Genomic DNA, 15281 nt, shown 5'->3' on the forward strand with positions numbered 1-15281 from the left:
TATATATATATATGTATATGTGTGTTACAGTAACTATTTTGAGATCCTTGTGTTTTGCCAAGCTGCTCACTCTGTCACAGAGCCCAGCAGCCATACAAATGAACCTCATTTCTTCCACTAGTGACCACAATCTTATCCTTATGGTCACTCAAAGTTTAGGACCATAGTTGAAGATGAAAACATATATTGATGATAAACTGAAAACGTTGTCTTGTAATTCACTTCTCAGTTTGCTACTATAGTTGAATATAGTGCCTGTGGTACTGTCACTGCTGCACCTACCAGTAGTCTCTCCCTCTTTTGTTTTTTTAAGAAGAAACATCTTTTTTAAATTATCATGTTATGATAGAGGCCATGTTACATTTATATAAATGACAATAAACCATAGCAACACAATCTCAGTTGCAAACATTATACATTCCTAGCAGTACGACACGACTGTAGCTGCAAACATTGTATATCACTTTTAATATGTCTAGTCATTGTTAGTCAGCCATTACATAGCTCATCCACATCCTGCCTTCTTTTAAACCTCAGTCCTCCTCTGTATGTATTGATCCCACAGTTACCATTTTTTTCTAGTTAACTTTCTCCTACCCTGTTCTAAAGATCCCAGTTCCCGTTGTGTTATCTCTGTTACTATCTTCACTACTTCTAGTAAAGTTGGTTTTGACTCTGAATTCCATTTTTTCATATTTGCTTTTTTTGGCAGCCATCATAATTAGACTCAGCAAGGCCTTACTCTGTCTAGGCAATTCCAAGTTGGTATCCTAGCTCAAAAAAATAATTTCCCAGTTACTCCAAGTTGCTCACCCAGTATCTCTGTCAGAGCAATCTGCAGAGAAACCATAATATCTGCCAACTCATTACACTCCCAGAAAATATGTTCCTAATTACCTCCAACATTTGCTGTCTACCTGAAGAAAAATTCTTTGACCTCTGCTTGAAGTATAAAAATACCTGTGTAAGCATTTCCAGGCAAAGATTGCTTATTTGGGAGACATACATATGTCTCCCATTGTTTCTTTGTGAATTGCTTATCTACTCTCTCTGCCCAATCCTTTCTAACCTCCTCTGATTGTTTCTTATAGTTATCGTGCAATATTTTATATGCTGTGCTAATTATTCCTTTATTTATGGCAACTTCTATACTAGATTCTGCTAAAAACTCTACCAGTTCTGGTCTTTAATTTAGGATCCCCATATTTATTGCTGTTTGCCTGTACTCTGATATCAATCCTTGATATGGAAGGCAGTCTGTAGCCTGCAATCCAAATAATTTCTTGGCGTTTTCCCATTCTGTTAATTTACCCTCTCTTGTTATTTGTTCCCAATATCTTGGTTCCTTTGCCAGTTTTCTCCAATATATTCCCACCCCTCTTGCCTACTGTTTGTAACCCTAATTGCATTTATCCCTATCAGCAGAATCTCTTTTCTCCATTCCCGTGTTGGCTTAGTTCTTAGAAGACCTTCTGCTTCTTTGACTATAATATTTTGTATGATTATTGTTGTTCTCCTTAAAGGTCTGCATCCAAAGTCAGTCTTTCCGTGTTACTTGAGCTTCCCCTATGTTTCATCATCATCTCTTACAAGTTTGAATTATAGTTTTCTGCTTGTGCTATGTATAGGAGCCTTGACTTTTTTGCTATAAAATACCCCTTCAATATGGATAACCCCAGTCCACCCTGTTCTGTTGGAAGAATAAGCTTATCCCACTTGACTCTTGCCGCCTTCCCTTCCCAGATAAAATCGTTCAGCTCTTTATTAATTGCTTTTCCCAACTTCTCCTCTGGTTGATAAAAATATGCCTGACCAGTGTCCAAGACTAAAGGGCCGAAAAACATTTTAACTGCTGTATCTTACCATCGATATCCATGTAGCAGAACTTCCATTTTTTCAGTTTTTCTATTATCTTTTGTGTAGCCTCTTACCACATATCCTTAGCTGCTGCACTGGTATCTTTTTTAATCCATACTCCTAAATGCTTCATTTTAACATGTCTCCATAAATATCGAGATTGTTGAACCAATTTGCATCCGAGTACATAATTTACCGTTATTGCTTTTGTTTTAGCTTCATTAATTTTGTATCTTGGAAAGGTCTGAAACTCTCTCAGTATGTTCCCCAGCACTGTAATGTCCCTTTCTGGTTTCGTCAGGTATGAAATAATGTCTGCAAATAGAGCCAGCTTTTCTTGGCTTCCATACCAATTAAATCCTTGAATTTCTGAGTCCCTTATTTTCTTTGCCAATGGTTCTAAATATGATGCAAGTAAAGGGGAGAGAGAACACCCCTGCCTAGTCATTCTGCACAAGCAGAGATTATCAGAGAGGACCCCACCCACTTAGTCAACCTTATAATTTTATCAGTGAATGCAAATGCTTCCATTGCCCTGCTCATAAAATCCAGTCTTACTCTGTCAAATGCTTTTTCTCCATCAAGACCCACCAGCAACCGTGGTATTTTCTTACTTTGTTTCCGTCTGGATCAGCACTGTTCTTTTTATGTTGTCATATGTTTGTCTCCCCTCCACAAAACCACACTGATCCATTTCTATCAATTTCAGCATCATGTTTGCCATTCTTTTAGCCATTATACACATAAACACTTTATAATTGAAATGGGCCTGTATAAAGCTGGATCTGATGGATTTTTGCCCTTTTAGGTACTATAGCTACTACTGCTTTTTTCTAGGATGTTGGTACTTCCCTTTCTCTTAAAATACTGTTAAACAAAGACTTCCAGATCTTCATCAGTTTTTCCCTCCTAGCTTCCAAACATCCACAGGAATGTCATATATTCCTGAGGGCTTTCGTGTAGATTGGTTATACATCACTATTTTTATCTCATTTCCTCCTATCCTGTTAGTGAATCAGCCTCCTCTCCCTCTAGCCTTGGCATAGTTAATTCTTCCATAAACATTCCCATTTGTGACTTTTCTTGATTTCCATATTTCTCTGCCTTATACAGACTTTTATAGAATTTCCTAAATATTACTAATACTTCTGCAGGATCCCTTGTTATCTTCCATGTTATAAGCTCCCCAAGTTTGATGACAGCGCTTTCTGTTGCCTGAGTAGTTGTGCTAAAAGCTTTTATGCACTGGCATTATTATCAAGCAGAGCTGCATAACAGAGGTCTTTCTAAACTTATGCATATTATCAATGTAGTCCCTTATTTTCTATTCAGCATTCTGTAGTTGCTCCTCCGCTTGTTATGTAAGATTCCCCCCTATTTTGGAATACTTAAATATTTGTCAGTCCCTCTAAATAATTCTTGTTACTTCCTAACCATATATCCATTTCTTTTATTTCTACCCTATTCTTAAATTCCACTTTAATTTTATCCCACTCCCTAGCTATGTTTTCAGAAGAATTTTCTGTCATATCTAATAGTTCCTGAAAAATTTCCACTACCCATTCCTTAAATTCCTCTCTTTTCAACAGATATGTGGGAAAGTGCCAGTGTCTCATTTTTATTTCATGATCTTGTGTTTTTTATTTTAGTTATTATTGGTGCATGATCTGAAATAATAGTTGGGTGTGTATCAAGACCTTCAATTAAATGCACATGTTCCTGTGAGATGTAAATTCTGTCTAGGCTAGCCCAATTTTTGTATCTTGGGGAATAATATGTAATTCACACTGAATTCCTAGTACTGAATTCACATCTTCCATTCCGAATATTTTTTATAAATTTCTTTATAACTCTACCCTCTTTTATTATATTTCCCTTTCTGGGTCCCCCAGACACATCTTCACTGTTGCGTACCAAATTCCAGTCCCAATGTATAAGTAATATTCCTTGCTGAAAACTGATTATTTCTCCCAGCATTTTCTTTAGCTCCATTATAGCATTTGTTGGTGGAATAAATACATGCTAGTATAATCCTCCTTCCTTGCCAGTAGCCCCTTAGCACTACAAATCTACTTTGTCTTTAGTTCCTCTTCTGTTAGTATTAGAGCTCCTCTTGCAGTTAATATATATATACTCCTCTCTTACTGTGTCCCAAGTATTCTGCTGAACAACCATCCTGGAAACCTTTCTTTATCAAGTTCACATGTTCAGTTCTTTTCAAGTGTCTCTTTTAGCATAGCTGTTTGCACTCTACAGTTTTAATATTCACTACTCTTTCTTTTTTGGATTTATCTGTGAAACCGTTAACACTGAAAGACATTGTAGAAAAAAAAACATATTCTTGAGTGATTATTATTCACACCTTTTATGTATAACAGCTTTTTTGCTAAGTGCCTAGTTCCAGCTTCTGTGCTACATGCATGCACTGTTTGGCAGGTTAATCTTTTAAACAATTGTTTCTAGTCATCTCTATTTAAGTCTGTCACATCTTGCAAAACATTTTGTCTTATTGAAAACCCTCAAATAAAAATACCCACTCACTCTCAATATCCCCCTAAAACCTACTAACTTAATACAGAAAACTATGTACATCTTCCAGTATTGAAGTTTTACCCCCTTAACAGAAACAAAAGTTCCACACAGACAGCCACACAAATACATGTGAGCTAATCTGAAAGAAAGAATATCCATGCTAAGATGCATGGCAGAACCTGTGAGTCTTTTAAGTGCTGTCTAGTATATCTTTATGACCTTTCCAACTAGGAAAACACTATAATGCTTTCAGAAAACATTTTCTCCAAGCCATTTCTCTTTATTTGATTATCTGCTAGTGATATGAGAACGAGATACAGGACTGTTTACTGGAAAAAAAAGACCTTGTAATATTCAGTATTCTTTTTCATCCACTTGTTTTCTTTCAAAACTTGTTATTATGTAAAGTTAATAAACTTAACACAGTCTATGCAAGAATGAGAAAAAGCACACTCATTTTTCTTTTGTCATGTTCTTTTAACCAGACCCCCCTTTTTTACATTGCACCACCTACATTTCTTAAAATTGAACAAGGAGAAAGAAACAAAAACAAACAGAAGCACATATTTACTTTAGTATCCCAATTGCACTTAAAATGACTGAAAAAAATTACTTTATAACATGCAGAGAAAATCATGCACCACTCAAGTAGCACTGTTAAGAAAAAAAAATTGTTTTACTTAGTTAACTCTTTCTTTCTCTCTCCTCTTCCCCCCTTCCTGAATATTTGTCCGAGCATTAATGACATGACGTAGGGCATATACTTTAGAGTCCCCTACAGATTTAACAAAGTCCAAACAAATCCAATATTTCCAGATTTTCTTGTTCTGTCCTTTTTCACAAATATAATTATTGCTTTGTAATCCCACATTTGTCAGTTTTCAGGATACTGATTTTAGTGTCCAAACATTGATAAAGTGAAGCAGGGCATATGCTTTAAAGTCCACTACAAGTTTAACAAAATCCAAAGAAGTCCAATATTTTCCGATTTTCTTGTTCTGTCATGTTTCACAAATATAATTGTTTTATCAACCCACATTTGACAATTTCCAAGTTACTAGCTTTATTCCTGTTCATCTCCATCTCCCAAATCCTGTTTCTGTTTCATTTCCAACATACTCTTGATTCTTCTAGTTGACTCTTGTGTATTCTTCCTTCTCTCAGGCTTTTTCATTTGAAACAGTGGAAGGGATTTCACTGGCTCAGTCTCTTTGCAGTCCTTATCACCAGAAGGACATAAAGCAGAACCTCCTCCTGTTTCACAGCTCACCTCCTTAGCATGTACTGTATCAAAATATGTTTTTTGTCCTTCCAGAGAAAAACACTTTGAAGATAGCTGGGTACAGTACTGTGTATAACACCCCTGCTTCTCAACATTCCCTAAACAATGGAATATATTTACTCCTCTTCTGCCTGGTGTACAATGAGTAGTCATTCTCCACAAACACTGTACTGTCTCCGATTTTTAGCACTTGTCCTTCTACCACAGCTTTATCAGAATCAACTCCTTCTCCTGTTAAGACTGCATCTTTACTATTAGAGGTCTAGTTTGTATTCTAATAACAGGATTTTGAGCATACACATGATGTGCCCTTTCAATTAACAATTCCTGTTGTGGAATACCAGTCCAGCTGTTTATTTGTGCTTTTATAAAATTAATACAGTCTGTTCCTTCCAGCTTCTCTGGTACAGCAGAAATTCTCAAGTTTTCCCTACATGTTGTGTCCTCCAGTTCTGTTATGTTTTGAAACATCTCTTCTTGTGCAGTCACATATTCAGACAGCTTTTTCTTCATTTCAGCCTCTGAATTTTGCAGTTGTCACCTCATCTGAATATCTGTTTAAGGTGTGTTAGATTTTTTCCAGCTTTTTTTGTTTGTGTTGATATGCTTCATCAGTGTTTAGTTTATTTTAAGCAGGTCTGTGTGCAGCTGCTTTATACTTTCCTCTACTTTACTGGATGTCATGTCTGGAACTTGTACTGCTTTGTGCTGAACAGCTGCAGTATTTATCCCAGTCTGTGTTCTTTCCTCACCTTTTGTAGCTGATTTTCCTCCAAGTCCTTTATTTCTCTTTTTTTCCTGGCATCCAGGCAGTAGACTTACTAGGCAGTTACTGAAATTTCCCCAGAAATCTAGGTCCACTGGCATTCCCTGCTAAGTTTCTATCTTCAGACTGGAAGAGGCAGAATTAAGTTCTTACTCAATGTGCAGCCATCTTGGAAGTCCCCAGTGGTCTGTCTCTTGATCCCTTTTTCCCTTGCTTATCAATAACATTCCAGAATATAACCAGATGACTAGTTGGAGCAAAACAATTAATTTTCCCTTTAAGGCTCAAGTCCCTGATCCCATTTCCCAGATGTTTCTTTCCATGGATGATTTTTACTGTGTGAGCTATGCTGTGAGACATCTGTGTATTCATGTCATTTGTTCAGCTTTTTAGGGCTTCCTATTACAACCTTTTTAAAATTATTTCCACCCCCGACACTGCAATAACCTCAGTCTTCTCCCCTCTCTCACTCCACTGACCCATTTGTTCCTTCCAGGGGCAAGATACTGCTGACCCATTCATTTCTCTGAGAGGCAAGAGTCAGGTACTAAGAACTGTGCCGTGCTGTGTTCTGCTATGAGGGTAGGGAATTTTTAGTTTATGCACCTAAGTTTAACATCTATAGATTGCAAAAAAGTAGATTGGACTATGGATGCACACTCTTAACTCTTCGAAACTCAAGCTGAATGTACTCCTCACCTGTTCACACATTTGCAATGTCTTCAGCATTTGGCAGCCTCGGTGGTGCAGCAGTTAGCATTGTCGCCTCACAGTAAGAGGTTCTCCAATTTGATTCTCAGCTGAGGTGCCTTCGGTGCAGAGTCTGCATGTCCTCCCTGCAGTTGCAGAGGGTTCCTCCAGGTGCTCGTTTCCTCCCACACTCCAGACACATGCAGTAGGTGGAATGGACACACTAACTGTCCGTAGGTGCAAGTGCATGGTACAGATGAACTACCGTGGCAGGGCAAGCCACCCGGTGGTGTAAACCTTGACTTGAGATGACTGTCACTGTTGAAGTGACACCCTGACCCCATATGCAAAATGGGACAAAAAGGGGTTGAGGATGGATGGATAGATGGATCTGGACATTAGCTTATTGGAGCTAAAATACTTTGAAAACAGTAAAAGCATCATCCATTTTAAAACCCAAACAAGGGACTGCCGTGAACATTTTTAAGCAGAGAATAAACAACTGTCAGGATGGTTACTGCCTTACTCCTAAACTGTGTACAGTGGACAGCATTTTGAAACAGAGCTCAAACCAGATTCCATTTGTAGATGGAATTATGTAACTACTGTTTGGACTTCTAAGACCATGGTAGATAGAAATTTAGTACACCTGTTTAACTGCTGGTAGTGATAAGTCTGGTAATCTGCTAAATGGAGAACTTGTGTATGTCTTCTATATGCTTAAACACATTTGATTTGTATTGTCTTTATGGAAGTTTAAATATGTTTGTATATATGATTTTACAAAGTGTGTTGCTTAATTTTATTTATTCCAAATAGAATTTTATCATTCAGATTCAAGTGTTTTTAGCTAGTGGTTTATTTTTTATATGTGCATTTAACTGCTGGCTGAGGTCTTTCAAAAAGTTACTATTTAAGCTGTTGCTGACATGCTGGTATTTTTAATGGTTAGCTAATTTTAAGAGTAAATAGTAATTGTGTTTTTTGGTATGCTTTCCTCTACCTGGTGGTAACGTCACAGTAAAGATGGTCAAAGGAGTGTTGGTACTTGGTAGATATTGTTAACCTCTCCCAAAAATATTGTATGTTTGTGTGCAAAATAAACTTGGTCAAGTTTTCAATTACTGTTTGTAAGTTTGCACTTGAAGGCACTGTGCTCAGTAAGAGGTGGGTAAAATCCTGTGGAGTCACTGATGACTTTGACCTACAACAGAACATTGTAAGGCTTTTTTGGATGTGGTACATGCTGTCTAATGTGCAAGGCAGCAATGCTAATTTGATATATGCTGTTAAGGCCAGTCATCTCTCATATGAGATTTGGTGCCAGAGGTGAAGATTTAACACCTCTATCACTACATATAAAGTGGCAGCAGTGGTATAGATTGTTTGGCTGTAGCTGCTGATCATCTTGCATCATGTAATGGAAGTGGTGTTGATTATGAAAACATAACTCCTGTCCTTCACAGATGGCACAGCCAATTAGATAACCCCTGGCTCTTCAGATGTCCCAGGACAGTGTGATAAGGCAAAAAAATGGACTACACACTCAGTACACACACAGTCTACAAGCTAAATCCCCATAAATCCCCTCCCCTATCTAATTCTAGGATGTTCTCTTCTTAATCTTAGATTATTTTTGTAATTAAAGTATCTGAAATGCCAATTAAAAACAGGAACAGCATCAGCCTGTTTCAAGTCAGCAGGACCAGTAAATCAATCTTAAAATTACACTAACTGATCAAACTAATTTAAATTTAATAAACCTACAGTTTTGTTAGAAAATAAAGAAGATCGAACTATGCAATAAAATACTTACATCGTCTCTCTTTAAAAATAAAAAAAATGTTAAATCTGCCTCACAAAGATAGTTAAAAAATGTCCATGAGCTAGACCATCTATAGAGTGCTACTAAACCTGCACATAGCATTATTCAGTCATAGCCGTAAATAGGGTGGATTAGGGTAAACGCACAAGCTGTTAGGTTATGCATGCAACAGGTGTCAGCAGTATGGGAGTGCAGTACTGGCAGTAGTTTATGAAGATTCTGGGATATTGCCATTTCATAAATGAATGTTGATACTGTATTTGTAGCTGCGGCTGAAGTAATCAAGCATTCATTGCCTGGTATGTTTTCTGTAGCAGTTTGAGTAGAATAACTTTTTTTTTTTTTTTTTTTGCTCCCCAACTTTGAGTTGAGAGATGTGCCAGTTTGGGGAAACTGTACAGGGGCCAAATGATCTAGCTGTGGCCCTGTGTTCAGTAAAGGTTAGGCAACTAATGTTGCTTTAAAATTGCAAAAAAAAGATAAATAAAATATCTTGCATTGAATGATTCATGAGCTCAGTTTCTAAGTCATATCTCTGCCTCTCATTACAAAATAAATTTCCTAAACTTGTATTACAAGATATTTAATTTGCCACACAACAGACTACTGTATGTATATGTGTAGCGTGTTTGTGTGCGTGGGGATGTCTGTGCATGTATATCTGTATGTGTATTTGTCTTAGTCCTGTTTTTCAGCTGTTAAGAATTCTGCCTTTGAACAAAATTTGATATTAGGTTGAGGCCATTGTTGCAAAGGATTCTAGGGCATACCATCTGGGGGTAGGAGGTGGTCACAAATAGTTAGAATTTACAGTGGGATGTTCGAGTATGGAATAGGTTGGCTTAGTGCCTGGCTATACTGGAATTCACGGTTCACCATTTGTCCAACAAGAAAATTGAAGTTCAAATAATAAACTGTGTGTGTTATTCTTTAATAGTAACATTCATTCACATGTAGCTTGTGTCCTTAGTAAACATTTTTTGAATCTGATTTAATAAAAAAGTTATTTGATACAATGTGATAGTTCTCACAGAACAACAGTGAGTGAAACAATTGATAGTCAGCAATGCACAGGATGTCAGTCTGATACTAAATTTCATTAAGGGCCAGGTGCAGTTAGGAAATAAGATACTGCTCATAAGCTAAGTAAATTAAGTAGCAGAAGCAAAACAAGAAAGTAAATAAATAAAAATCTCTGCATCGAAGATTAGTAGGGTACTAGTAATGTTTCTCCGAATTATGTGTGTGTGTAAGTGAGTTATTTCTGCTATTCTACTATAAGAAACTTGGAGTCAAGCATTTAAATTAATACAGATGTTAAATGTGTTTTACTTATTAATTTACTAGAACATGTCTGCTTGTTTTAGTTAAGACTGGTTGAAGGTCTTTTAAGCAGAGCAGCTTAGTTTGAAAGCAGGGCAGAGTTGTATCTGATACTGGTGTGAACCAAACAAAAATGGAGTGTTCTGCTTCTGTCAAAACTGATCTAGTGATACATTATCCTTTTTCTGCCCTGTTCCTGCATCAGATTTTGCAGTACTCTTATTACAAAAAAAAAAGGAAAACAAAAACAACTGCTGGAATCTTTACTGTGAATCCACAACTATATTCACTTTTAAAAGTTCTGCAGCTGAGCAAGCACATTTTATCTACAAGCAAAGTATAAGCTGAATTTATGAACTGAAAGTCTAGACAGTTAAAAGTGGTGAATTTCTCATGGCCCCATTTCTAATAATTTAAAACATTCAGCAATTTAATGTACATTTTGACTCTGATTTAATGATTAAGGATCTGATGAACTCTGCTTAACATATTTATGGTATGCACATTTTTAGGTGATCTTTGAAGTTGCGTTCTACAGTGCAGTGGCAGGATATGTTGCTCTGGATGACATTTCCTTCTCCCCACATCTCTGTGCAAATGAAACAGGTTTGTCAATTTTCAGCATATCTATTCTTTGTCTCCTGGCATGTTTTCAAATTGCAGGTTTTGGGATGGAATGTTGAAGGATATTGTAGTTTATGATGTGATGCACATGTTGAACCCACTTCCTTTCAAAATCTTATCACCTTCAATAAAGTTATGGCTCCATGACAAGTGTAGCAAATTACGAACACCATTCAGTGCAGACTGATTTTTTTGTGTGCCTTAAACCAAGGCCTTCATGGCTGTTTCTTACATTTTTCTTTTATCTCTGGAAATTAGTGATATTCACAAAAGAAAAATGATTAGATAGAATTAGGTGTTGAATCACTTGAAGGAAGCTATAAAATGCCCTAAGAAATGGAAGTTCACCTTATCTGCTTCATATTACGGGAAAAGTACTGCAACACAAATGATTCCCCAAAACTGGTACCTGTGCTAATGTCCCCTTGAAATTATTTCAGATTACTGTTTTACAGTGAATGCTGCAGCTATCAATTTTTATTTTCTTAAGGTAGACCCTCTGTAGCACCTTTTAATTTGGCTACTTTCATACTGCAAACTGCCTTTGACTAAGGAATCTTTCGATTTGAATAGGAAACTGCATTAAAACAGTAGGGACTTATGCCACTACGTTTGTTGGAGCATCAGTAGTATATGTATAGAACACTTAAGGTACACGTTTGCTAGTAACTGAACAAGGTTCAAAACAGCAAGCAGGAAATGAAAAAAGAACTCCTCCCAACTCGAGGCAGATCATGGATTTCAGTGAATGCTGTACCTAGCACTTTTTTTGGTGTTTTCTCAAGATAGGTCCTCTGTAAAAGTATTTTGTTTGGCTACCATCTTAAAACAGACTGTCTCTGACTAAAATGTATTTGCTAAAAAGATCCGGGACCTGCATTAGTACTTTTATTTAACCATCATAGGAAGTTACTAAGGTTCATAGGTGTGTACTAGACTAATGGCCCTGGGGCCTTTACAAGCCTAGCCATAGGATTACCCTGGCATAGTGCCACGTGACCTTAGTTCCCAGTGCCTCTGTTGAGTAGAGCCATTGGAGTTATCCCCGTGGTGAATTTTCTGTTTCCCAACCTTCAAGATTTCTCTTGAAGAGGGTCAGTGAGGTGCTCTGGTTAACATGTATGGGAAGTCTATTCCATAGCATGGGCAAGTCTCTGAGTTATCAACCTGTCCCTCCAGCATGGTCTGTTAATTGTGGTAATGAGGTTGAGGTCTCTGGAGCGTGTGGTGCGGAGGGATTGGGATTTCTTTCGATGTGGCATTTCTAAAAGAGCTGGGTCAGACATGCTTTGTAAGTCAAGCAGAGATCACCTCTAAGTAGGTGATATGAGACCGAGAATAGTTGAAGTTTTTTGAGTCTGTCCATATAGGACAAATGTTTAAGGCCTAGGATCCCCTTTGTGAGGTACTTTTGTGACCTCTCCAGTTGTTGCAGGTGTCTAGAGAGGTACATGCCAAATCGTGCATTGTACTCGATGATTGGCCTAATGAGGAAAAAATAGGGAGACAATGACTTCTTTCTTCCTGGATGCAAAACCCTTAGTAATGAGATGTGCCACATAGAAGGACTTTCTACCACAGTGGCAATGTGGTGATCAAAAAAGAGGCTGCTGTCAACCTGTATTCCCAGAGCTCTTATAATGCCTTCTGTGTTCAGTAGACTACCATCAATGTGGTAATTCATGGGAACCAGGTTTTTCCCAAAGGGATGACAACACATTTTTTGGTACTGATCTTAAGGCCATGGTTCTGACACCAGTTGTTGGTCTCAGTGAGGCCATTCTGTAGGATATCAACATCACTTGGGGAGTTAATAATAGCTCCCAACTTGCAGTCGTCTGTGAACTTTGTCAGCCAGAGTCCCTTCGTGTTGGCCTGGACTTCAGAGAAGTAGATACCAAACAGGAGAGGACCCAGGACCGAACCCTGTGGGACTCCACTCGTGACTAGTCTTCAGTCTGACTTGGAGTCAGCTACTTTCACACTGTGATCCAGTTTGCAACCCACCTAGCTTAGTGAGTTTTTCTATGATTCCTGATTGGGGAATGATATCAAAAGCCTTGGCCAGATCAAGGTAGGCTGTATGAACCACCTTGCCTTCAATCACAGTTCTGGTGACTGACAAAAAGAAATAGACTAAGTTGAGCAGGCATGATCTACACTTCACAAAACCAAACTGTGTGCGATCCAGAGTTTGGAGATTCCCTATATCCTTGTTTATTAAGTCCATGATGATGTGTTCCATAGATTTGCATATCAGACTTGTCAGGCTAATGGGGCAATAGTTCCCGGGTCTGTAGTCGCTCCTCCTTTGTGGAGAGGGATGCCTGTAGCAGTGCACTATTCGGTAGGGGCAAAGCCTGAGATGAGGCTGTGATTGAACAGGGCACACAGGTGAGGTGCCAGTTCACTCTGTAGTTCATTTAGAACACAGGCAGGGATATTGTCAGGTCCCATAGAAGCTGTATTCTTGGCCTTGGACAGTGCTGTTTTAACCTGTGCAGCAGTAATACTGGGTGCCTGGCAATCTACTGGTATTGTGATTGATGCTTGGGGGGGGTAAAGTTGGCACTGAATCTGTCGGCCAGTATACTGGCAATATCTGTTGGCTCGGCATAGGAGGTACCATTGTGCAGTAGCTCAGAGCAAATCTGGATATTGCCATGGAGATTCTTTACTTAACTATAGAAGGCCTTGTGGCTGTCTTTACTATCTGCTGCAATTCTTTTTTCATAGCTAGCTTTAGAGGATTAGATGAGGGATCTCAGCATTTTGTTGAGGCTGTTTAAGGGAGTTTTTCCAGTCTTGGGACTTCACCTTATTCCGCATCAGTTTCCTCCTTCTGTTGTAGAGTTTGTTTATGGCAGGAGACCACCAGCTTGGCTTCCCTTTTTTGGAGGAGAGAGTTTTGGCTCTATTGGGTATGATGAGATCCATGCATTTGTGTACTTGTTTGTACAGTGCATTGGTGTATGATTCAGCAGTCACGCAACTATTCCCCATTTGCATGGGTGCCGTGAAGTTAGCCACTTTTGTTTTTAGGAGCCCAAAGGTAGCTTTTGAGAAATTGTTCATGGTGATTACCTTTCCGGGGGGGTGGGAGGGATGTGGATTTCCAAGGTGATTAGTTTGTGGTCAGATCTAACCAGGGAGGAGCTGACTATAGGTGTAGAGCAACAGTTGCTCATGTTAGCAATGACCAGGTCAAGGATGTTGCTACCTCTAGTGGGGGTAAGAGCGAGCTGGTCCAGGGCATTGGAATTAATGAACTCCAGGAAATGTCGGAGAAGTGTATTGATACATGAGTAGTTTTCCCAGTTAATGGAATAGTTGAAGTCACCTAGTAAGAGAGTGTTAGGTTGGACATAATATTCTCCAGGGTGCTTAGGAACGTGGAGTGCGAGTCTTAGGACATGGTTGGAGACTTATAGCAGGCTGCAACCTGAATCGCTGTCTTACCCAATGTTAGCTGCACCTGAAGCATCTCTGATGCATTATGTTGGGCTACCAGTCTTGGAGGTGTGTGCATCCTTTATGAATATGGAAACACCACTGCCTTTGGAGCTTCGTTCCAAGTTCTGGGGTCAAAAGGTGTGGAATCAGTTATAGCCTGGTAGTGCAGGGGTGCTTTCTGCTGCCTTGAACCAGGTCTCTGTTACAGAACAAATGTCGATGTTCTCCATTTTAAGGTGTGCTTCGAGCGAGTGCATTTTGAGATTTAGACTTCTAGCTTTGAGTAACATGACCCTCAGATTGCATTTGTTTGTAGCTGTTACGGTGGTAATTTGGTCTTTGGAACGCTGCCCAAAAAAAGGCACTATAGGGGTGGCAAGAGCCTTGGCCAGTGTCCAGAAGCCCAGGGGTGACAAATGCAGGCCATCACTGGCAAAGCATCGAGGTCTGTTAGTCATCTCATTCCAGGCAGACAGATACTGGATCCCCTTAGAATGACACCAGAAACTTAGCCAGTTGTTGAAATCAATCATTTTCTGCTTGTACTGTGGTATCATTCTAGATGATGCTAGGATGCTGCTCAGGGCTAGGGTCATACCCGCCTGGGCTACATAATCCGAGAGCTCCTACATGTCTCTTTTCATGTAGTCCAGTGAGGTACGTCTCAGGTCATTCATTTCCACATGTACAATGACAGAGTCATATTTGTACCTGTTGTTAAGGAACCTGACTGCATGCATTATGTGGCGGATCCTGGCACCTGACAGGCAGCTAACTGTTACTTTCAACTTATTCAACCTAATGAGTGGGACATCAGTGTGCCTCACTATCAAGTCACCTATGACTGGTGTGTTGGGCATGCTGTTTTGCCTTGGGGGCTTTGGTTGAGTGGCACACTGTTTAGGCGAGCTGTGTCTCGTGATTAGTGT

At 38.9% G+C, this 15281-nt stretch overlaps 1 protein-coding gene across 1 annotated transcript in view; it reads left to right on the forward strand.

Moving 5' to 3' along the window:
* MAMDC2 (MAM domain containing 2) overlaps positions 1–15281 on the forward strand; it is a 1373080-nt gene that overhangs the window by 810845 nt on the left and 546954 nt on the right. The window contains exon 7 of the mRNA XM_044064367.1: positions 10788–10881. Coding sequence (XP_043920302.1) covers positions 10788–10881 — 94 coding nt within the window. The remainder of the gene's footprint in view (positions 1–10787; positions 10882–15281) is intronic.

The sequence above is a fragment of the Protopterus annectens genome, chromosome 2.part2 (assembly GCF_019279795.1).
Source record: "Protopterus annectens isolate FY-2018-M chromosome 2.part2, PAN1.0, whole genome shotgun sequence".
Classification (NCBI taxonomy): Eukaryota; Metazoa; Chordata; order Ceratodontiformes; family Protopteridae; genus Protopterus; species Protopterus annectens.